The 24,876-nt window shown below is 49.4% G+C and overlaps 3 protein-coding genes across 3 annotated transcripts in view; 1 reads left to right on the plus strand and 2 right to left on the minus strand.

The window, feature by feature from the left end:
- Positions 1–4,325: 4,325 nt before the first annotated feature.
- DTYMK (deoxythymidylate kinase) lies at positions 4,326–15,589 on the plus strand. Its single transcript, XM_084892627.1, has 5 exons — positions 4,326–6,197; positions 8,310–8,418; positions 9,292–9,382; positions 10,254–10,451; positions 12,982–15,589. Exons 1-5 carry the CDS (start codon positions 6,068–6,070, stop codon positions 13,090–13,092), a joined length of 639 nt encoding a protein of 212 aa, XP_084748753.1. The 5' UTR covers positions 4,326–6,067; the 3' UTR covers positions 13,093–15,589.
- LOC311627009 (zinc finger CCHC domain-containing protein 10-like) lies at positions 13,730–14,012 on the minus strand (the record flags this gene model as incomplete). The annotated part of the gene is given in 2 exon segments (XM_084893084.1): positions 13,730–13,801; positions 13,803–14,012. Coding segments are annotated over 2 exon segments (282 nt in total), but the record flags the coding sequence as incomplete, so codon positions are not given.
- Positions 13,804–24,876, minus strand: part of ATG4B (autophagy related 4B cysteine peptidase) — a gene marked incomplete at its 5' end in the record, with an annotated part of 29,792 nt that continues 18,719 nt past the window's right edge. Inside the window, 6 exon segments of the mRNA XM_084892616.1 lie at positions 13,804–18,012; positions 19,465–19,558; positions 20,260–20,316; positions 20,755–20,900; positions 21,167–21,245; positions 22,121–22,314. Coding sequence (XP_084748742.1) covers positions 17,939–18,012; positions 19,465–19,558; positions 20,260–20,316; positions 20,755–20,900; positions 21,167–21,245; positions 22,121–22,314 — 644 coding nt within the window. The 3' untranslated portion in view covers positions 13,804–17,938.

Consider the following 24,876-nt stretch of genomic DNA (forward strand, 5'->3'; position numbering starts at 1 on the left):
ATTGGTAGAGCGTCGGTCTGCAGACTGAAAGGTCCCAGGTTCGATTCCGGTCAAGGGCATGTACATTGGTTGCAGGCACATCCCCGGTAGGGAGTGTGCAAGAGGCAGTTGGTCGATGTTTCTCTCTCATCGATGTTTCTAGCTCTCTATCTCTCTCCCTTCCTCCTCTCTGTAAAAATATCAATAAAATATATTTTTTTAAAAATAAATAAATAAAGGTTCTGAGAAGGAAAACCCCTATTTTGCAACAAACTGTTGTTTGGAATTTTCTGCTGTTCTTCCTAGATAAAATGTTGCTTTCTAGTTTGCTTTAGCCCGTTTGAAGAATGATGAAGATAAACTTAGCTGTCTGACCTTGCAGGCCAGAGACCAGATATGCCCACAATCTCAATACCATGCCAGGTGCATTTTTTTTTTTTTTTAGTTGGATAGAACAGCATTGTTTTTCAAGGCCAGCATCGAGATAACCACTAAGTGCATATAGGGCTGGCTCTTTAATAAAAAAAAAAAAAAAAAAGGAAAAGAAAGGAAGTTCTGCCTGTAACCTTGCTTAGAATTTGAATTCATCCTATTTCAAAAGCTGCTGCCCTGACCAATTTGGCTCAGGGGATAGAGTGTCAGCCTGGGGACTGAGGGGTCCCGGGTTTGATTCCAGTCAAAGGCGTGTACCTTGGTTTCCAGCACATCTCCAGTAGGGGGTGTGCAGGAGGCAGCTGATCCATGTTTCTAATTCTCTATCCCTCTCCCTTCCTCTCTGTAAAAAATCAATAAAATATATATTTTTTAAAAATAATCGCCGAGAGAGAGAGAATCCAAGATGGCTGCTCGGGTAGGCAACTAGCCGCAGCCGCACACAACAATTTCAATAAAATACAACTAAAATATAAAATGGACATTACCCAGAAATACAGGAAAGTCGACTGACTGGAAATCCTACAACAAGAAGCAAGGAGAAAACCAGAAGGAAGCGCAGAGAAGCTGTAAAAGCCTGAGGTACGGAGACACACGGCGCGCGCGGAGAGGACGGAGCCAGAGAGGAGGGAGGCCGAGTGCCTGGCTGGCGTTCCCAAGCGGGAAGCAGAGAAAAGCTCCGATTGTGCTGTGCCCAGCTCCAACTGCTCTGAACCCCAATTCTAGGCCAGACCCTGGGGACCCAGGCTCACCCATAGGGAGCTGGGCTGTAAGGCGGAACCCCAGGGAATGGCGAGAGGAGGTCCTGGAGGCGCGCACAGTGCGCGCAGAGAAGGGCCGGCCGGCTGTGCCGCGGGATTGCCCTGACGGGAAGGAGACAGGGGCTCCAGACTGCTCTGAACGCCACCTCCAACTCCACTTCCAACTGAACTGAACCCCAATACCGGACTCATTGGGGGAGAGCATAGACAGTTTGGCAGCAGGCAAATCGAGGGCACCTTTCTCTCAGAGGCGCTTGCAACAAGTACTGAAGGACCCTGAGTCTCAGGAGTCGCATAGGGCAGGGCTGACGGAAGCCAAGGCTGTAGGCTCCACCCTGAAACCCCGCCCCATCAGGAAAGCTGCCTGAGAAAATGCCTAAACCAAATAGATCACAAACGAAAGAAATGGAGGACAAAAAGTGACTGGATATAGAGTTCAAAACCACACTTATAAGGCTTTTCAAGAGTCTCCTAGAAAAGGCAGATAAAATAAATGAGACCTATGAGGATATGAAAAGGGATCAACAAGAAATGATAAGGGATCAACAAGAAATAAAGAATACATTGTCTGAAATAAAAAATATTATACAGAGTCCTAAAAACAGAATAGAAGATCACAAGAATCAAGTCAAAGATTTGGAACATAAAGAGCCAGAAGACACTCCTCTGCAGAAGCTAGAAGGCAAGAGAATCCAGAAAATTGAAGATGATGTAAGAAACCTCTGGGACAACTTCAAACGATCCAACATCAGAATTATGGGGGTCCCAGAAGATGAAAGAGAGCAAGATATCAAAACATACTGATAGAAATAGTGACAGAAAACTTCCCCCACCTGGTGAAAGAATTGGACTTACCAAGTCCAGGAAGCACACAGAACTCCAAATAAAAGGAATCCAAAGAGGACCACACCAAGACAAATCATAATTAAGATTCCAAGAGCAAAGGACAAAGAGAGAATATTAAAAGCAGCAAGAGCTAAGCAGGTAGTTACCTATAAAGGAACACCTATACGATTGTCAGCTGATTTCTCAACAGAAACCATGCATGCCAGACGGGAATGGCAAGAAATATTCAAGGTGATGAATAGTAAGAACCTACAGCCAAAGATAATCTATCCAGCAAAGCTATCACTCAGATTCGAAGGTCAGATAAAGAGCTTCACTAATAAAAAAAAGCTAAAGGAGTTCATCACCACCAAACCAGAATTATATGAATTGCTGAAGGCGGTTCTTTCAGAAGAGAAAGTAAATAAAGATAAAAATTATGAACAACAAATACGTAACTATCAACAAGTGAATCTAAAAACCAAGGAAACTAAAAAAAAATCTGAGGAACAATATTAACTTGAATATAATAGAATCAGAGGTATGGAAGGGGAGTGAACTGATGATTCTTGGGGAAAAGGGGAGAGGGAGATGTGGGAAGAGACTGAACATAAATTGTGCACCTATGGATGAGGAAAATGGGGGGTGGGGAAAGGACAGAGGGTGGGGTGAGAAGGGGGGGGGAAAGGAACATTTGTAATAATATGAACAATAAAAATTTATTTAAAATAAAAATAAAAAATAAAAATAATCGCCGAAACAGGTTTGGCTCAATGGATAGAGCGTTGGCTTGGGGACTGAAAGGTCCCGGGTTTGATTCCGGTCAAGGGCATGTACCTCGGTTGCGAGTATATCCCCAGTAGGGGGTGTGCAAGAGGCAGCTGATTGATGACTCTCTCTCATCGATGTTTCTAACTCTCTATCTCTCTCCCTTCCTCTCTGTACAAAATCAATAGAATATATTTTTAAAATAATAATAATAAAGCTGGCTGACACCGGTTTGGCTTAGTGGTAGAGCATCAGTCTGCTGACTGAAAGGTCCCAGGTTCGATTCTGGTCAAGGGCATGTACCTTGGTTGTGGGCACATCCCCGGTAGGGGGTGTGCAGGAGGCAGCTGGTGGATGTTTCTCTCTCATCGACGTTTCTAGCTCTCTATCCCTCTCTCCTCCTCTCTGTAAAAAATCAATAAAATATATTTAAAAAATAATAAAGCTGCTTTACTTACTCATGTGCAGGGTTTCTGTTTGTTTGTTTTTAAATAGATTTTTATTAATTTCAGAGAGGAAGGAAAGGGAGAGTTAGAAACATCATTGATGAGAGAGAGTCATTAATGGGCTCCTCCTGTACACTCCCTACTGGGGAGTGAGCTCCCACCCCGGGCATGTACATTGACCAGGAATCCAACCTTGACCTCTCGATTCATAGGTCAACCCTCAACCATTGAGCCACACTGCCAGGCCATGCACAGGTTTTGGGTGTATATATATTGATTTTTTTAGAGAGAGAGAGAGAGAAACATTGATGTGAGAGAAACATCCATCAGCTGCCTCCTGCACACAGCCTACTGGGGATCAAGCCCAAAACCCAGTGCATGGAATGATGCTCAGCCAACTGAGCAACAGTGGCCAGGGCTCAGAGTATTGTATTTTCTAAGTGCTGAAAGTTTTAAATGAACTAACACTCCACTAAGGATGTTTCCACACCTTTGTTAACCTTAGGTTTCATCAGGCTTTATCTTTGCTAACATGATAGAAAAAGAAATAACCAAAAAATCCACCTCAGTGTTTTTGTTTTGTTTTGTTTTGTTTTGTTTTTAAATATATTTTATTGATTTTGTACAGAGAGGAAGGGAGAGAGATAGAGAGTTAGAAACATCGATGAGAGAGAGTCATCGATCAGCTGCCTCTTGCACACCCCCTACTGGGAATGTGCCCGCAACCAAGGTACATGCCCTTGACCGGAATCAAACCCGGGACCCTTCAGTCCGCAGACCGACGCTCTATCCATTGAGCCAAACCGGTCCCAGCTAAAAATTATTAAGGTTTTTTAAAGTCATGCAGATTTTTTTTAAGGTTTTTAAAGTCATGCAGAAATACTTTTATTTTATTTTTATTGTTAAGTGGCCCATCTTCCTTGTTCTGTCACGTCTAACTGCCTACAGCACTGAGACTTATCCAATGCGGGGAGGGTTCTCTTCTGTACTACACTACTCGAATCCTTTCCTCCTTTTGAAGGCAAGGAGATGGACATTTTATTTTTTGTTAATCCTCACCCGAGGATATTTTTCCATTGATTTTTTTTTTTTTTTTTTTTTTTTTTTTTAGAGAGAGTGGGAGGGAAAGACAGAAATAGCTATGTGAAACACATCAATTGGTTTCCTCAGGGCCTGGGTTGGGGAGGAGCCTATAATCGAGGTACATGCCCTTGACCGGAATCTAACCTGGGACCTAACTTGGGTCTACAGGCCCAAGTTCTATCCATTGAGCCAAACCTGCTAGGGCAGGAGATGGACATTTTAGAAGACATCAACAAGACAATAGGATATTGCTTACCTACTGTAAAGCGGTAGTAAGCAACAGCCATTCTGTCATGAGCTTTCATTGGGTCCTGCTACAGTAACAAAACCCCAGAGTCTCAGTGACTTAACTCAGTTTGTCTTACTGGAGCTACCTATCAGGTGCAGTGGCTGTAGCCTGGCTGTGGCCATATGTCTTATTCCAGAATTCAGTGAAAAAGCAGCCCTAATTGCACGCAAGCTGCTCTCACATGGGGGATGGGTGAACCAAACTGCTTTCAAAGCTTCTGCCTGAATGAGTGCTGTCAGCTGTGATTACTTTACAGCAGTGTTTGGAAGTGACGTGGCCAAGCTCAACCTCAAGGAAGGAAGCAAATAATTGGAGACAATATAATCTATCACCCTTCCAAAACTCACTGTAGGTATCTTGGGTAATACTATCATTGGGCTTCCCCAACCACCGAAAAGAAGGGGGTGGGATGGAGGGGAGGAAAGGTTGAAAATGGCCCCAAGATCTTCAGCCCGGGTGCTGAAAGGGCGGACGGGAAGCCACTGCCTTTCTCAACCCTCAGGGCGGTGGCTCACGGACCTCTTTCTTCTTGGTTTGTAGCAGCGAGGCAGGTGGTTCTCCACAGCTCACTGGAGAGCAGCCTGGAATTTCACATCTACTTTCTGCTGTATCCACCTCCCCAAAACAGCGGCCTCCGAAGTCTGTACCAGTGCCTCTAAGCCAGCACGACACAGAAACTCTGGAAAACCTAATTCCTGGCTTGCTTCGGTCTGAGTACTCGTGTCCCCACAACGTGATGGTATCGGGGACCGGCCTCCGGGGTGATAAGGTTTAGACAGGTCAGAGGACCGACCACTCATGTGAGAAAAAGTGCGCTTGTTAGGAGAAGGCGGCACCCCCCAAGTGCGCAGTGTCACCTGGAAGATGCCGCCGCAGCCGGACGTCCCTGACACAAGAGCAGCAAACATTACTGAACGCTCTCTAGATGCCGGGGCTGCTCTCAGACCAGACGTGTCGCCTCCCTGCGGCCGGGACCGCTCCTGGTCGGTGGCCACACGTCACAGACGAGACGACCGCCCTTCTTTCCTTTCCCCTGTGAGTGCGCACACGCAGTCTGCAAATGGATGTCTCGGAGCTTGGCAGGGCCGTGTTTCACTAGGCTGTCGCGTGGGCCCAGTACTGACAGCGGCTCCCATCGCTGCTGGACACCGACGGAGCGGGCGTGACCGACGAGCGTTACAAACACACGGCCGCAACTGGACGCAGACTCGCCTCTAGCCCTCCCGGGCCGAGCCTTCAGCCCGCCCGCCGCAGCCTCGTTCCTGGCGCCACCCAGGACTAAGCCCCACATCCGGCTTCCGGCCTAGAAGGCGGGGACTCCGCCGAAAGAGACGATGCAACAGCCGTTCTAGTCCCGCCCCTTTGTCAGTTGCCCACGATGGGAAATAGCAGCCATTTTGGCGCGCGCCGCTGACGCCAGCCAATGAAAGCTCCGAGCGACTGCGCGGCATTTTGGAGCCCTGTCCGGCTGCGGAGACACAACCATGGCGGGCCGTCGCGGAGCGCTCATCGTGCTGGAAGGCGTGGACCGCGCCGGGAAGACCACGCAGAGCCGCAAGCTGGTGGCCGCGCTGTGCGCCGCCGGCAAACGCGCCGAGCTGCTGCGCTTCCCGGGTGGGTGGTGCGCTCCAGCGGGCCTGGCAGGCGTTGGGGAGCTGCGGGCGGGAAAGGTCGGGAGGCGGGAGCCCGGGGGCTGGAGCACCGCTGGGAACCCAGATCCGGCGACCGAATGTGCTAGCCCTGCCCGGGTCTCCCCCGAATCTGCCGCGTTGTTGCTGAGGGCGGGTTGGCTGCGGTCTCCTCCAAAGGTGTCTGAGAATGAAGAAACCGAGCCTCATGCCGACCTTACTTAACTGACCTGTCCAAAAGTGGCTTATCTGGAGCTCTGAGGTTGCCGTCTGTGGCCATCATTGGCTTTCTCACTTGTTATTCCTATGGTCTCTGTGTCCTGTCCGTCAGTATTGATGCATCCGTGCTTTTTTTTTTTTTTGTTGCACAACTGTATTGATCTGTAATTGATGTACAGTAATGTGCATATGTGGTAAGTGTGTGGTTGATGAGCTTCGACATAACTATACACAGGTGAAACTGTCTTCACAATCAAAACGTGCTGTTTTGTTTTTTGCTTGTTTTATTTTATTATTATTTTATATTTTATTGATCTTTTACAGAGAGGGAGGGAGAGGGATAGAGAGCTAGAAACATCGATGAGAGAGAAACAGGAGAGAGAAACACTGACCAGCTGCCTCCTGCACACCCCCCACCGGGGATGTGCCCGCAACATGCCCTTGACCAGAATCGAACCTGGGACCCTTGAATCCACAGACCGACGCTCCATCCACTGAGCCAAACCGGTTTTGGCTGCTTGTTTTATTTTTTTATTGATAGTATTGCAGGTATCTCCCATTTTCCCCTCTTACTCCCTCCGCCCCCTACCTTCAAGCCCCTCTCCCCTTGCTGGTGATGTTTTATTTTTTATTTTATTTTTTATTTTTAAATCAATCTTTATTGTTCATATTATTACAAAGGTTCCTCATTTCTTTCCCCCTCCACCAGGTTCCCACCCCACCCTCTGCCCCCTCCCCATCCCCCATTGTCCTCATCCATAGGTGCACAGTTTATGTTCAGTCTCTTCCTCCCTCCCTTTCCCCGATAGTAAATCCCTTTTCAGATAGTAAATCTGTTACTTAGCATTTTCTCATATCAATAATACCTCCACATGCCCAATGATACATTTCACACAAAAGACATTTCCAAATAGGTCAACCAGCCTTATCCAGGCCCCACCCAAGGCACTCACAGATCAACACCCCAGCGCTATACTAACAACACATCCAGATCTAAGCCTTCATCACTTGATTCAGCAGACCCTCAAGTTCCCGCAAAAGTTTCCAGCCATGTCTGAGAGGCAGCCGTGGGCAGGTACAGGCGAGGAGCGAGCTGTTTCGGGCCTGGCTGCTCCGGGCCTGGCCTCTGTTGCTCTGGTTCGTTCCACAACCAGCTGCTCCGGGTCTGGTCACTGCCGCTCCCGACCTAGTTGCTCTGGACTTGGCTGTTGCTGCTACAGGCCTGGCCGCACCCGACCCGGCTGCTCTGGGCCCGGTTGCTCCGGTCCCGGCCGCTCCAGGCCTGGCCGCTCCCAGCCTGTCAGCTGCTGCTCCGGGCCTGGCCGCACCAGACCCGGCTGCTTTGGGCCTGGCCGCTCCCAGCCCGGCAGCTGCTGCTCCGGGCCTGGCCACTCCCAGCCTGGCAGCCGCTTCTCCAGGCCTGGCCACTCCCAGCCTGGCAGCCACTGCTCCGGGCCTGGCCGCACCAGACCCGGCTGCTCCGGGCCTGGCCGCTCCCAGCCTGGCAGCTGCTGCTCCGGGCCTGGCCGCTCCCAGCCTAGCAGCTGCTGCTCCGGGCCTGGCCGCTCCCAGCCTGGCAGCCGCTGCTCCTGGCCTGGCCACATGCTGGTGATGTTTTATAATCCATGTCTCAGATTTCTGTTTTTTTTTTTAAGTATACTATCACTAGAGAGCTGGTGCACGAAATTCGTGCACAGTGTGTGTGTGTGGGGGGGGGCGGGGTGGGAGAGTAGGGGCTTATCCCCTCAGCCCAGCCTGCACCCTCTAATCTGGGACCCCTCAGGGGGATATCTGACTGCTGGTTTAGGACCAGAAGTTTAGTTCAAAGTATTCTAATGTAGATGGAAAGCCTCACTTTTGTGTGTTTCTCTCTTTTCAGAAAGATCAACTGAAATTGGCAAACTTCTGAGCTCTTATTTGGAAAAGAAGAGTGAGGTGGAGGATCACTCAGTGCACCTACTTTTCTCTGCAAACCGCTGGGAACAAGTGTAATTGCCCTCCATCTCTTCCCCCAGTGCTTTTCTCCCTCTTGAGATTCAGGGTGGCGTGGACAGTGATGCTGGAGGCTGTACCTTTAAAAGGTTCTTATAGTCACCAGTCCTGTGACCAGATCTAAAGCATTAATGCTTTTCCTGCCTGCTGCCCACCACCTCTTTGTAATTAATTAATTTCCTTTAGGTAGCTTTAGGTTTACAGAAAGGGTTATCAGAAAATACTAAATTGTCCCATACACCTGTCCCTTCCTCCTGCTCCCCCACTGTTTTATTTATTTTTAATCTATTTTTACTGATTTTTTTTTTTTACAGAGAGGAAGGGAAAGGGATAGAGAGTTAGAAACATTGATGAGAGAGAAACATCGATCAGCTGCCTCTTGCACACCCCCTACTGGGGATGTGCCCGCAACCAAGGTACGTGCCCTTGACCGGAATCGAACCTGGGACCTTTGAGTCCACAGGCTGACGCTCTATCCACTGAGCCAAACCGGTTTTTGCACGTCTTTCTAATCTACTGTCACCTGTGAGAATGTTCTCGGCATCATCTCCTGGCTGAGTCCACTGCTCCACTCTCTTGTCCACAGGCTTCCCTGCTGTCTTTGTCAGTGATGTCTGTGGTTCATTGGGGAATTGTGTTTCACATTGGGCTTTGCTAGGAGTGCCAGTGTGGCATTTTCTAGGAGGAGATCCAGAGCTCTTATTTATTTATTTATTTATTTATTTATTTATTTTTAAATAATAAGGTCACAAGTCACTGACCTCTAATTCCTGCCAGGTTACTGAATTGTCATCAGGATGATTGTAACATGACGGTTCTGGGGATGTGTAGCTGGGTCCATGGCTTAGAAGCATTTTCTGTTTTTTTAGGCCATTGATTAAGGAGAAGTTGAACCAGGGCATCACCCTCATCGTGGACAGATATGCGTTTTCTGGTGTTGCCTTTACCCATGCTAAGGAGGTGAGTGCTGCCCAGCCCAGTGGGACACCACTAGTGTGACTGTCCCTAGCAGGGCCATGACATCACACAGCAAGTTCTGTGGTCCTTGTGTTTCACTGTTGGGAATCTGGTCTTATCTAAGGGAAGGGCAAACACTCGGGTAGCTGTAGCTTGTTTCCACATCACACATCCAGAGGTGGTCATCAGCAGGGCTTTCCATCCCAGCCTTGTATCCAGACTAGATAGTGAGAGCATCTGGTGCTTTGTTTATATTTTCCTGACTTCCTGTCCCAGGAAGAATAGCAGTGACTACACTGTCTCCTTTTTCCTGCTTTTTATTTAGAAAGTTTCAAATATGTAACAGCAGAGAAAATGATAAATCACCCAGTACTGTGACCCACCAGATACATCATTTGCTTCATAAATGTTTCAGTGTGCATCCTTCAGATAACTTTTTAAAAAAATCTTCACCAGAGGATATTTTATTGATTTTTAGAGAGAGGAAGGAAGAAGGGAAAGAAAGAAACATTGATGTGAGAGCAGACCATTGATTGGCTGCCTCCTGCACACCCACCTGGTATTGAGCCAACAACCCAGGTATGACCTGACTAGGAATTGAACCAACAACATTTCTGTGCAAGGGGCCACATCCAACCAACTGGGCCACACTGGCCAGAGCTCTCCACTTTTGAATGTGCTCACAAAATTAAACCAGAAGGAGGTGCCATGAAAAACTGAAACATTTATGATCTAAAAACTCAAGTCACTACTGGGATCTTCACTTCTTGCTGCCTCAAGAAATGGTAGCTCATTTCCCTTCCTTTTTTATGGATTTTAAAACAACACAGACCCATTCAGCTTCTTTATCTGATCATTGGTTTCTTTGCTACAGAACTTCTCCCTGGATTGGTGCAAGCAACCAGATGTGGGCCTTCCCAAACCAGACCTGGTCGTGTTTCTTCATCTGAAGTTGGCAGAGGCTGTGGAGCGGGGCGGGTTCGGCCGAGAACGCTATGAGGATGGGGCTTTCCAGGAACGGGCACTGCGATGCTTCTACCAGCTCATGGAGGACAGGACCTTAAACTGGAAGGTGAGAGTCACCCTGTGCCAGAGCTGCACCCACGTGTGGCATCCTCAGGGTTCCAGTGCCAGCTTCTCAAAGTGAGGAAATTGGGGGTCTTGTGGGTGGGTTGGTGGACAGTTTGACAGGCACCAGCCCCACAGCAGCAGTCCTCCCTGGTTGGCCCTTTTTAGAGCTGACTGCTCAGCAGATTCCTGTCCTCTGACCTTGTCATCCAGAACATAAAATCTCCGAGTTACTCCTCAGGTCACCTTTCTGCTTATTGGAAGAGTAATACTTTGTTTTTTGGATTTTTAAAAATATATATTTTATTGATTTTTTACAGAGAGGAAGGGAGAGGGATAGAGAGCTAGAAATGTCGATGAGAGAGAATCATCGACCAGCTGCATCCTGCATACCCCCTACCAGGGATGTGCCCGCAACCAATGTACATGCCCTTGACTGGAATTGAACCCAGGACTTTTCAGTCTGCAGGCCGATGCTCTATCCACTGAGCCAAACCAGTTTCAGCTGATTTATTTAATTTATTTATTATTAATTAATTTATTTATTTATTACAGGGAGGGAGAGGGATAGAGAGTTAGAAACATCGATGAGAGAGAAACATCGATCAGCTGCCTCCTGCACACCCCCTACTGGGGATGTGCCCGCAACCAAGGGAAATGCCCTTGACCGGAATTGAACCTGGGACCCTTCAGTCCGCAGGTCAACACTATCCACTGAGCCATACTGGTCAGGGCTGGAAGAGTAATCCTTTAGCTTGCAGTCTGTGCTTAGGTCCTTGCATCAGAAGTCAGATTTTGTCCATTTTGGGGTCAGCCCTCAGTCCACACCCCATTTCAGCTGCTGGGGTCAGAGACTGCCTCCCTCATGCCCCTTGTCCTGCACAGTTCCAGCTCCTGGGTGTTCCTGCACCACTTGTGGGGGGCGTACCTGTCTCCTCACTAGCTCCTGGGTAGGAGACGGCTCCTGACTGCTGGCCTGGCCTGGGGTGCTTGAGCCTCGACACCATCCCCGTGGCCCGCTCAGCCATCTCTCTGTGCTGGGGGTCTCCTTCATCTCTGCGCCCGTCATCCGTGCCCTGGCCTCAGTCCCAGGCATCAGCCTCATTCTTCCTTCCCTGTAGATGAGCTACTGTCCTGCCAAAGCAGAGCCCACCACTGCCATCTCAGGCACATCTGAGCGCCTGGGCTCTAGGGGTCATGCGGTGCTGCAGGTGCTACCCCTGGCTTGAGCAAGCCGCTTTTATCCCCTGGTGACCAGGTCCTCTGCTGGTCACATGCTGCATCCGTGCAGCTTTGAAAGGTTAAGCTGTTGACCCTGTTACTTGGTGTGTGCTTCCCCATCTCCCTCCTAGGACTGAGCCTGCTGCTGGGGCGGGCTCGTTTCTCTCCTCCTCCATGTGTGTTCGGATCCATGCGGAGCCACATGGCCTCTCTGGAGTGGCCACAAGCCCGTCCTCCCTATGAAGGAGTAGCAACATAGAGCCTCACATGGCTTTCATTTGTACTGGTGGAGTGTCTCTCACTGAACCCTGGAGTCAGTTTCACAGGATTTCAGTGATTCTAACATTTCAACATCTGCAAGGATCAAGCCAAGAATGTAGAGTGCTAGGAATGAGAAAACAGAAAACTTGTATTTCCTACCTGCCTACACTTATGCTCATTTCTCCTTCCACGTTTTTATATTTTTTTTCCCTCAGCCTTAAGAACTTCCTTTTCTTGTAGAGCAGGTCTCCTAGCATAGACTACTCAGCTTTTGTTTATCTGAAAGTTTTTTGTCTTTTTTTAAAGCATTCTCAAGTTTTTAAGCAATAAGATACTTCCGGAAAAGTTGCTAGTACAAAACTTCCCCAGGACCATTTGAAAATAAATGGTTCTAACACCCCTCACACCACCCAGGGTTGCTGTCTGGAAGGTTTTGTGTAAGCTGTGCGGCTGGAGCAGTAGCTGGCGAGGTGACCTTCAGGGTGTACTCGTGTGGGGTCTCAGGGATCCGGAGGGAGTCGTTCTTGTTTTTGCCTAGTCAGACTTCATGATTGGATTTTTCTGAGTGCGTCTACACCCCCTGCTTTTCCAGAATTGGCTGTTCTTGGCCTAGACTTAGATCGATGGTAGGCGAGGGACCAGTCCCCAGTCTTCCCATCCCGGTGAAGACCAGTTTCTCCTGGGCTGGCTCCCTGGGTACCAAAGGTTCTCATGCTTCCCATGTGAGGACACAGCATTGAATGAGTGTATTTTGTGGCCTGTGATGTGGGAATGTAGCCTCGCACAGGCATTGCCCTCTCCTCCTCAGCCAGACTTGAGGAGAGCTGATGTGTGGGTACCTCCTGGACACATGCACTGGGGGAGTAACAGGGAGGAAGACGGTCAGGAGGATGGGGTGTTTCTTCTGCATCTGGGATGCAGCAGGTATGTGGGTCAGCTTTGTCCCAAGGACACAAGCAAAGCCGGCCCAGCCCTGTCTGAAATCCACATGCTCACCAGGAACGGTGAAGAGCATTAACCACCCTTTTTCTCCTGACATCCCATGGGAATAGATGGTTGATGCTTCCAAAAGCATTGAAGACGTCCACAAGGAGATCTGTGCACTCTCTGAGGATATCATCCAGACCGTAGCACGGAGGCCGCTGGGGAAGCTGTGGACGTAAATGTGGAGGGATTATCCTCTTCCCTGGGTCCCGTCAGGCGGGAGCCTTGTGAAAGGCTTGATGTGCGGAGTGTACAACACGGGGACTATGCACAAGCTGACAAGCAGAGCTACAATGGGCCTCTCGAAAGGCCTGGACACAGGAACTTCGTGGTATGTCACTTGGCCTTCCTCTGCCCTCTCTCACCCTGATGATGGTAAATTATTGCATTTTACTGAAACTTAACGATAACCATATCCAAGCAGGTACAAGATAATTGATATGGCAATCAGTTTGAAATCTGAATTTTTTAATTTTATTTATACCACTTTTACTTGTTAGCCTTTTAAATGACTGTTTTCTGATCTACTGAATTTATCCAAAGGCACCAAGATCCCTAAGTAGTTTCAACATTTTTGTTCCTTTTTAAGTTCCTCTAGAATAGGGGTGTCGAACTCAATCAGAGAAGGGGCCAAAATCTAAAATCCAGCCTAAATCGCGGGCCGAATGGTTTACTGAACAGTCATAAACTGACAATGTCATAAACTGACAGCGGAGCGCAGTGATGACAGCGCGGTGCGGGCCACATTGCAAGGCCTGGCCGGCCGGATTTGGCCCGCGGGCCTTGTGTTTGACACGTGTTCTAGAATGATGCTCCTCAGATAAGTGTAACTCTTTTTTTTCTTCGTCTTTCTACATTAGCTTCTCCAATGCTTTGTTGTAATAATGATGTTTTCTCTTTCTTTTAAAGCTTTCTTTAGTTCTGTTCTTGAAGGCCTATGTAGGTATTTTCTTTTTCCTGTGCATTCATAAGTCCAATGTCCAAATTCCAAGCATTTCTGACATCTTACATGTTGCTTATTTGCTTCAGCTTGTCTCCGGGCTATCTGAAATCTGAATTTCTTACAGGCATGAATAAAAATTACTTTGAAAGTATGTTGTCAAAGGCCTCCTCTCCTTAGAGTCCTTCTGAGTGGGAGGGCCTTACGCTGGCCCAGTAGGGCTTCTCTCGACCACCCCCACTGGTCTGGCCTCGCATGGTCTGGCTGGCTGTCTTGATGTGTGATGTCCCATCTCATCTGAACACAGATAGTACCTTTTTTTATAAAAAAAATTTTTTTATTGATTTTAGAGAAGGGAAAGGGAATCATTGAGTGGCTGCCTCCTTCAAGCCCCCTGCTGGGGATTGAACCTACAATCCCGGCATTTGCCCTTGACTAGACTCAAACCCGAGACCTTTCAGTCCATAGGCTGATGTCTATTCACTGAGAAAAACCAGCTAGGGCCAGCTGGTTCTTTTGTTGTTCTGCTGTGGTCCTAAGTGCCAGGAATATGACTTCATTCCGTTACATTTTGAAGTGCTCTAACATATGATTCCTTGACCCTTCCTAGGAGAATCTGCCAGGTGCTGCACAGGGACCCCCTCTGTACAGATAGCACTGTGGGGTTCAATGCCCTTCTGAAGCCAGGACACTGGATTCTAGGCAAAACAAAACAGTGTGGTACTTGCTTAACCCCTGAGTTGTATAAGTGGTCACCAGACGTTCAGACCGGACTGAGGCAGAACCTACAGATGGCCAGGTCTAGCACAGTGGCAGCAGCCAGACCTCAGCTCCCCCAAACTAGGCAAGGTCCATGCTTTTTTGGGCTCCACAGATAAGGCTCTCTTTAATGCCCATGTGGACTTGGGCAGGATGTACCTAGGCTGCCTGGCCCTCTGTCCTGGTCCCTCCATATCACTTTGAGGACACAGGCACAGCAGATGGACGACTGGAGCTCTACTCAGTTCTGGGGCGTGGTTCTGGTATCTGCTCACAGGGGTTTCAAGTTGCTCGCTGTAGCCCTGCTGATGGGAGCAGGTTGCCCTTGGGCATCAGCACACCCACCAGACCACACTGTACAAGGTGAGGTCAGACTTCCAGGAGTCACAGAGTCAATTGTTTTCATTAACACGTTAAGTGCCAAGTTAGTCACCAGTGACGGACACTATACTTTCCGTCCGGAAGACAAAACAGGCTGGGCACTTAACATGTTAAGACAGAGTCCCTGGGTCCCCTACTGGGACACTCCTCTTGTTCGCCTGCCTGGTTGACTTCTTACATAACCCGGTCCCATCTAGAATAAGGAAACTGAGTTGATTTCTTCAGACCTGAACCAGTAGCTCCCCTGCCTTCGTGGACACATCAGCATCAGGCTGGCACTCACGGAGAGATCATGGCTTTCAGGGAGGGTTGGTGTTGGCAGTGGGTATGGGTGAGATTAAGATAGAGGGAAGTGGGTGAGGCCAGCACAGGCTGGGAAGGGCTGGAAACGACTAGAACTTTCTCTGCCCAGGGTCAAGATGTCAGGGTGAAGCGGAAGTTTCCATAGAGACCATCCTCTCAGAGCTGTGGGGTCAGAGATGAGCTGGCTGAGAGAGGCCCGAGCTGAACAAGAGTCCCACAGGTGGTAGGTAGGCAGTGGAGCTAGGCGAAGGGAGAAATGGGCTGACCTCCAAATCAAGGCCACTTAAACCTTCTTCAATAAATACAGCACTCATTGTCAAATATCCTGGCCAGGGTTGTGGCAGCAGGTTTTGCTGAGGGGCTGTTTGCCTCCCAGCATCCTAAAGAAGCCTTTGGGGCATTGACAGAATAAAGGCCTCCAAAAACATCTGGATTCTCAACCCTACAACCTGTGAAGAGCACCTCTGTCTCAAGGTCCCTAAAGGCAGAGGGACCTTGACACAGGCCATCCTAGATTGTTCAGAAGGGTCTCCAACAGAGGAAGCAGGAGAGGCCAAGCCAGAGGGAGGTGTGAAAAGGCATTTTCACTGAGGGTGGAGGGCAGCTTCTAGAAGCTGGACAAGGCAAGGAAACGTCCCTCCTGCTGACATTGTTTGACCTCTGCCCTCAGGATCCTGAATGTCTGTTGTTTGAAGCCACTGGGCAAGATTTGTTCCAACAGATGTTAGTAGAGGCCATGACTCGGGTTCCTGGGCCACCTCACCTGGGGACCAGCAGTGCTTCCTGCTTTCTTGTCTGGCATTGGTCTCCTTGCACCTAAACAGAGGATGGGTGGCAGGAAGCAGGGAGCCAAGTAGGCCAGTCACCCCTGCACTGTCCAGCTAGGACATCTTGGGCCTAGGCCAGTAGTCTCAGCTCATCAGAGGGACATCTAACTAGGGTAACCACTCTTGCTTTAGAATGGGTTATTGTGTTTTCCTAAACCAAATTTCCTCATGTTCTTTGCTTTAGGATCACAGGAGGCATGTCACAGCTAGCAGAGCCTTGTCAGGTGAGGTCTGTCTGCCTGCCTAGTGTGGGGGAGATGAGCTTGCCATGAGTCCACAAATCCTCACTGAGACCCATGGACATGAGTTCATTCTTGTCCCCATCACTACAACTCTAACTTGAGGAAAGGTCAAGACAGAGACAATAGACTTTGTTTTCTACTGAAACTGTTATTTGCCATGAACTGCAAACTATACTAAGAATGGACAACACTCTTCAGTAAGCCTTCTCAAATCACTAAGACAAAGCTCCCCTTTGGTCAGGTTGTCACCCACTTCCACTGAATGCACCACAGTGGGGGCTGCAGCAAGACCCCCTGGCCCAGCAGACAGGGTGGCACATTTCCAAGATGCAGCAGAAGGAATGGAGACCGCCCAGCCTTCCTCCTTCCCTGGGGAAGGAAGGAGAGACAAGAGCAAATTAACTTATGTCGACGATACTCAGGGGCTGGGTGTTCTCTGCTATCAGGTGGGCTCCCACCCGCTGTCCAAACTGCAGATGCCGAGGGAGCGAGGGGTCTGCAAGGAAGGCTCCCGGGGAAGAAAGGGCCGCTTCCCTGAACTCCCCAGGTGTCTGTTGGCAGGTCCCACGGAGGCTACTCTTCAGGACTCGAAGCCTGCATGGGAGCCATGCTCTCTGGGCCCAACCAGGGTTCAGGACTGCAGGTGCTGCTGTCAGTCAGATCTGGCAATGTCTCCAAGTGATGTGATGAGTCTGTCTTGCATCATAAGCAGGGCTTCATTCTTTGGCCCCGAACCATCTGAAGCCTTGGTACCGGGAGGGCAGTTCTGTGGTGCCCTTAGCCTCTGCCCGCCAGGTTTGCAGTGCCCCCATGTCCCGCATGGGCCCAAGGATCACAGGTCAGGGCAACTCCACACTCACCCACTACCCATTGCCCACGCAGGGAAAGCCAGTGCAACAAGTAAGCAGCAGCCCGTGGGTATCTCAAAATGCTGGAACCAAAAGGTGAGGAAAGTGAACCCATTTGGGCTCTACCTATAGCTCTTTCCTGGCAAGTCACATGTACAGTGGTCTCTGGTTTGCATCATGCCCCACCTCTCTCTACTTCTCTCTCCAAAGCCGAGAGATGCCAGGTGATCCCTCCTTCCTGTCTCCCACTACGCAGCCTGGTAGAGCCATGAGCAGGGCTGCAGGTGGAGGGCATGTAGGCCCAGTCCCAGGGCTTCTCATTTGGTCTTCAGTCTTCTTGGACTCAGAACAGGCCCAACAGAAATGCATGTCTGTGTCGAGTAACTTCAAACGGGACTTTAATTCCAAAGAAAACCTAGAACTGAGAGCCTGAAGGAAGTAGGACGAAGGTGCCGTGAACACGCAAGCCCCGCTGCTGTTCTGCTCCCTGCAATTCCTGGCTCTCTCCAGCAGCCCAGTGTCTGGGCTGAGCAGTCCCACTCCTGTAGTGAGGCCTTGAGCATAGTGCAGTCCCCCATGGAGGGTAGAGGCGGCCGGGACATGGGCGGTGGGCAGGCGGGCAGAATGGATGAAATGCAGTGGCACCAAGCGCCCTGAGGCCAGACTGGGCTCTCAAAGGCACCCCCAGCAAGGGCCAGTCGAGATGTCCCCCAACTTTAGGATTTTCAAAGAGACAAGATTTCAAAGTCCTCATCTTCTGAGTCAAAGAATCTTTCTAGTCGCTCTACATCAGAAGAATCTAAAAGAAATGAGACAAAACCCCATCAGACACCTGCATGGTTACTCTGAATGTGAGGGTGAGACAAGCAGCTATCTGTGCACCAACACCTGCTGGCCTGCTTGTGCAGGAGCCTGCATCCAACGAGCAAGGGTGTTTGCTCAGGCGGCAGGCGGCAAGAGGACCTCAGGACCCTAGCCAGCAGAGGTTGTAGCCTTCAGATCTTAATTGGCTAGTGGTCTCTCTGGCAGGGAAGGGAGCAAGAAAGGGATCTCAGAAACTTACCAGGAGTAGGAGCAGACACATTGCTCACCAGAGCCCAGGGGTGCATGACGGGGCTGAGGGCAAGAGCCACCAGTCCCAAGAGGAGTGCCAACCCTGAACCATCTGTCCTGAGTCTCAATGCCAACACCCTGACCCCCATGTGGTTCTGTCAGGCAGCAGGCTCCATCGTCATGGCTCCATCCTCTTCCTCAGTGATCGTCACAGAGACAGGACAGGTGGCTCCATCACTATCCTCAATGATTTTCACAGAGACAAGGGTCAGCTGGCTCCATCCTCCTCCTCCTCAGTGATCTTCACGGAAATGGGACAGCTGGCTCCATCCTCCTCAATGATCTTCACAGAAACGGGGGACAGCAGGCTCCATCATCTTTGTCCTCAGTGACCTTCAATACATAGTTCCACAGGCTCATCGCAGTCCTCACATTGGTCTTCCCGGAAACAGATGGAGGTGTGAACTGGATGTGCTCACAGCCTCAATGCCAAGTCTCCGTTCTCTGTGTGCCACATGCTCAGTACAGTTGGAGGGAGTTGAGGGTCTGTTCGAGGGAGAAGGCCCCTGGGCACAGAATCATGGAGTAGTGGGACGCAAAGCCTGCCTGCAGCCATGGTCAAACAGAGCAGAACTGACTCACACGATGGATTGCATGGAGAGCTCATATCGTTACAAAAAGCCCAGCATATTCTGGATCATACAGAACCCAGACCTGTGAGGAACACTCCCAGATCCATGTGCACAGGCCAGATGACTGCATGTGGGGTAAAGATGAGGGTCAGACTGCTGCTGCTACACTCGGCGAGAGGAGGGGGATACTCAGCAGTGTCTCTGGTCCTTTGTTGCACATATAAATCACCAAGTGACTGAATCTAGGGTTCATAGAAATCTTTTTATTGATTTTTTAAAAGGTAGATTAATTGATTGGTTGTTCCACTCATTTATGCATTCATTGGTTGATTTTTATATGTGCCCTGACTGGAGTGGATCAAACTCGCAACCTTGGTCTATTGGGACGATGCTCTAACCAACTAAACTACCTGGCCAGGGCCCACACAAATCTTGAAGGTCAAAAGTAATGGGACCTGGGGAAAAGCTAGGAGGGGAGGACAGGAGCATCACACAGAACATATCCAAGCAACAAAAAGGCAGCACCCATGTCCACTTGAGATGTGGCCCTGCGGTCTCAGACTCACCTAAGGACAGGTTCAGGACGTCAGGGCAGGCCAGGTGGGAAGGCTGCTGCTCCACCAGCTCAAACATGGGCAGGGCACCTCCAAGCAGTGACAACTGTTAGCAAGACACAGCCATTAGAGGCAGTGTATGGGGGCACAGTATCTCCCCCATCCCATCCCCCCAGCCCCCCGCTCCCCAATCACCACTGTGATCAGGGAAACACTGACGAGCAGACTGAGACTCTTAACCCTTGGCTGAGATGGGAATCCAACAAGGTGCCTGCCTACCCATCCTATGGAAACAGCCCTGGAGGCAAAAACCCTATCCCAACACTCTGTCAACATGAGGCTGATGAACACGAGGCTTTAGAATCCCCATTCTAAAGTTCCCGCACAATGTCAGCCCCACATCCTCTAATCACAATGAGACGATGCCAGAAGCAGCAACCATACGAGGGCCACAGGATGCTTCACAGTGGTGCACGGGTGGAGGAATGAGGAATAACTAGGGAAGCAGGTGACGAGCCAGAAACCCAACCACACAGACAGCGGAGTTGCTACCAACCCCCTTTGAAAATGCACACACACACACACACACACACAAACACGTTTGTTTATTTCTGAGAGGAAGGGAGAAGGAGAGAGAAAAATATCAATGATGAGAGAAAAATCATTGATCGGCTGCCTCCTGCACAGCTCCCATTGGGGACCAAGCCTAAAAGCCAGGCATGTGTCCTGACCAGGAATTAAACTGTGACCTCCTGGTTCACAGGGTGACGATTAACCATGGAGCCACACCCGCCATGCGCTACCAACCTTTTTTACTTGCTGGCACCAGTCATTGAAGTCATCCTCAGTCTTACAGAAAAAGCCCTGAAAGGAAAAACAACGGTAAGCAGAAAGCAGCATAAGTGGGCACCAGGTTGAACTTGGCCACATAAGAGGCCAGATTTCCATTCCCAGTGCCACTGCAGGGACCCTGGGGCACCTCCCACCACCCTCACTTCTCTAGCCTCTGCCCCTCTCCATGGTCTCCATCCATGTCTCGACTCTTTGCCCTCTGCCTTGACTGTCCCAGATCATGCAGGTTGTGTGTGGGTTTTTAAGGCCTTAGAATGAAGCAGGTATAATTACATGGCAGAGCACAGAGTCTCTTCCCCTGTAACCCTGAACAGGGGCTAGGCTGGTAGGTTTGAGACTTGGCCTCAACCTGCATCTCCTAAGTGGCTCAGCAGCAAAGGCCACGCAGGACCCAAGTGCCCATAAGCTCCCACATTCACAGGGGACAATGGGATGGAGTAGGGAACGTACCACAGCAATGGACGGGTCTAACTCCCCGATGCTCATCCTGCTTGGGGGGTGCTGGCAGTGGAAACTTTCATCTGGGATCAAGAAGCTGTCAGTGAACTCCACTGCTGGCTGTGTTGTGTGGGGGTCCAGGTAGATGAGCTCTTTACCTGGCAAGACAATATGAAAGTCAGCCCAGAGGGAGCCAGTGGGGGTCCTATTTCAGACCTGCCACACCACAACCATCAACTGGATGAGCCAAGTTGGGAAAGACAGCAGGTAGATGGGGTGGGGTCATGCTGCTTTTCTACTGGTGGCCCTGGGTCAAGCCACCTCTAGGTGTGGGGGGCCAGCACTGTTCCACGGGACTGCCCTAAAGATCACTCCCCCTCATCATCCGGCCAACTGGGGCATCACGCGGAACCCCCCAACTCACCCACATAGCCGATGAAGTAGTGGGCACTGTTGGGCTTCCCTCCAATCACTCCCAGGGACTGAGGCATCATGAAACAGCCCTGCAAAAGGGAGGAAAGGTGGGTTGCTGAGCAGGTGCAAGCAGGAGGCCTGCACCCCTGAACAGGAGGCCCAAGGAGGATAATGAACCTCCAAGAGCTTAGTCAGGAAGGAGTTCAAGAAACACGTGCTTGCCGAAACCGGTTTTGCTCAGTGGATAGAACGTCAGCCTGCGGACTGAAGGGTCCCAGATTGAATTCCGGTCAAGGGCATGTAACCTTGGTTGTGGGCATATCCGCAGTGGGAGGTGTGCAGGAGGCAGCTGATCGATGTTTCTCTCATCGATGTTTCTAACTATCCCTCTCCCTTCTTCTCTGTAAAAAAATCAATAAAATATATATATTTTAAAAATCAGTAAACTATTAAAAAAAATTCCTCTCTAAGAAACTTCACTGAGCATGGTCCTCCTGACTTCAGGATCCTGGTGACACACCCTGATTTAAAAAAAAAAAGAAAGAAAGAAAGAAAGAAAGAAAGAAAGAAAGAAAGAAAGAAAGAAAAAAAGAAAGAAAGAAAGAAAGAAAGACAGACGTGCTGTGGCTCAGGAGCTTGGTGCAGGGGACGGGCCTGAGGAAGGTGAACATGCGGGCCCCGGGAGGAGGGCAGGCACGAGTCAGCGGGTGTCAAAAAAAGGCACCCAGGCATGAAGAGGAGGCCTGCATACCAAGGCTGGGTGGAGACAGGAGGCCACGGGGACCACCAAGTAAGTAGGAGGAGCCAGGCTAGGGAAGAGCACAGGGGCCACTGGGAAGGTCACAGGGAGGTCAGAGGGCTGGAGGATAGGGCCAAGATGGTGACACAGAAGGGTTTTAATGCAAAACAGTATTTCAATCCCCCCCCACTGGTCCGTGAGAAGACAGATCCAACATAGACTCACCTTCAGTGTCTCCACATAGGCCTCATTGATGTCTGTGAGCCCCAGGCGCAGGGGGATGAGAAGCACCAGGGGTCTCCACAGTGATGACCTGTTGGTGACCTCGGCTCCCACAGGGAGTCCATTACAGTGCCCTTCAGAATCTGCAGGAAACGCAGTGGCCTCCGCACATGGAAGGCTGCTCCTGCATAACCTTCCTGAAAAATGGAGATGTGCTCTTATGGGCTAAGTAGGTACAAGTTCATCCAAAAGAAACAGGTATGTAAACAGGATACAAAACACAACTCAAACTTGAGAAATAAAGTGTAAGACTAACCCTGCTGCACACAGAGGAAAAAAAAAACCTAACATTTTCTGTGTTCAATTAAACTTTTTTTAAAGAATATATTTTTATTGATTTTTTACAGAGAGGAAGGGAGAGAGATAGAGAGCTAGAAATGTCGATGAGAGAGAAACACCGACCAGCTGCCTCTTGCACACCCCCTACCGGGGATGTGCCCACAACCAACGTACATGCCCCTGACTGGAATCGAACCTGGGACCTTTCAGTCCGCAGACCGATGCTCTACCACTGAGCCAAACCGGTTTCGGCTCAATTAAACATTTTTATTGTGAAATAAAGCATGAACAGAAAATAGTGCAAGAACACATCTGTGTACATCTTAAGAGAGTCACCCTTAAACAGGCACCTTGTAGCCAGCAGCCTGGCCAATAGAGCACTGACCAGGTCCCCAAACTTCTGTGTCCCATCCCCAGCAAGAACCACAAGGAACAACTACTCTCCTTTTAAACGTTTAGGCAACTTCTAAGTGCACCGGCCAACTTTCAACAAATACATGAATGAGGAGGTTTGGTGGCAAGAAGAGACAGAAGCTCTAGCCTGCAGGCACAGAGCTCCAATTTTTGGAATTTCCAAGCCAGTTTGGCTCAGCAGATAGAGCACTGGCCCGCAGACTGAAGGGTCCTGGGTTCGATTCCTGGTCAAAGACATGTACCTCAGTTGCAGGCTCAATCCCCAACATCCTTTTTCACCCTGCGGGAGGCAACCAATTGACATGTTTCTCTCACATAGATGTTTCTCTCTCTCTGTCTCCCGCTCCCTTCCACTCTCTCTAAAAAGTCAGTGAAAATATATTGAGTATTAACAACAACAAAAAGAAACAGATACTCCAGTGGCCTTGAGCACACCCAGCACTCAGTCTAGTTTCTAAACTCCTTTTCTGCTGAAAGGAATCAGGATCTAGTTAATGCCAGAAAGGAGATGCAGATCAACGAAAATGACAGGAACCAACAAAAGACAGAACCACCTGCAGGGATGTCCACTAGTCAAATCTGGGACAATGATTGATATTCAAAATGGACAACACATTGAATTAAAAAACAGTCTATGAATGTACTGTCCCTAAAAGCTCTTCAAATGTAAATAAGGCGGTGGAGAGAAGAGGGCTCTTTCCCAGAATGCCAACCAACCTGGGAGGAAAGACTGACTGACTGCCTTAGAGAGATCACCATGTATTATTCCCAGACCACCCATTAGTCACAGGGAAGGACTGTCCTCACCAGGTGACCAGGAAGTATCACTGACCAGGAGCAGCCTCCTGCTGTGATGCTGGGGACACAGCCACCAGGTAGTGCTCTTGGTCAAGATGTTTAGTCCTAATGTAACAGTGAGGAAACAATAGATGGAGTGTGGGACATTCTACTGAGCTGGCCTGGGTTCTTCAAAAACATCAATGCTGTGAAGAACAAGGTGGTGGTGGTGGGGGGGGAGTACTTTCTGGATTAAGAGTCTGAAACGGCCTGGCTCCAGGATCACAGGAGGTTCCAAAGGTTGACAGTGAGGCCAGCAGTTGGGAAGCAGCAGCTCATCTGTGAAGTACCTACTAGCAAAGGACTGGAATCCAAAGTAAATGGTTGGAAAAAAGAAAAGACTGGGAGTGAGATTTTTCTTTTTTTTTCTTTTTTTTTTTTTTTTTGGAGGGGGGGGAGGTGAGATTTTATCTTTCTTCTTTAACTCTGGCTAAATTTTCTGTGATTTTAAGAAATATACACTTGGTCTGCAGGTACATCTCACTGCAGGCACAGAGCTCTGAGCGTAGGAATTTCCTAAATGACTAGAGCAAACAGGTGTTTTGTTATGTTAACGAGACTTGTGAAGTCCCAAGGGTGGGGGCTGCCATGGGAACCAAACCAGATTAAGGGCTGAACTTTCTGGAGAGGAGCTGAAGGGAGTTCCATCAGCAAGGAGCAATGACTTCATCTGTGTAATGTAGCCTCCGTAAACACCCAGGAGGGGGTTCAGAGAGATTCTGGGTTGGTGGACCAGTAGAGATGCTGGGAGAGTGGTACGTGGAGAGGGCAGGGAAGCTCCTCCATCTTGCTGTTCTTGATTCATATCCTTTCAAATAAACTCGTGATCTATAACATGTCTCTCTTGAGTTTTTTGAGCCGCTGTAGCAAATAATCCAACCCGAGGGGGTGGTGGAAACCTCCAATTTATAGTGTTGGTCAGAAGCATAGGTGACACCTGGACTTGAGATATTGGCCTCCGAGGTGACGGGGAAGAGGTACAATCTTGGAGGACTGAGGCCTTAACTTGTGGGGTCTGACACCATCTCCAGGTAGAGGGTGTCAGAACTGGGATGAATTGTAGGAAACTCAGTTGGTGTCAATTGCTTGGTGGGTGGGTGATACATATCAGAACCAGTGTATCTTAGCTTCTAATTTCTAAACAGAGATCTCCTGATTTCTTCCTTTCC

This window comes from Pipistrellus hanaki, assembly GCF_964339955.1.
Source record: "Pipistrellus hanaki genome assembly, chromosome: 8".
Lineage (NCBI taxonomy): Eukaryota > Metazoa > Chordata > Mammalia > Chiroptera > Vespertilionidae > Pipistrellus > Pipistrellus hanaki.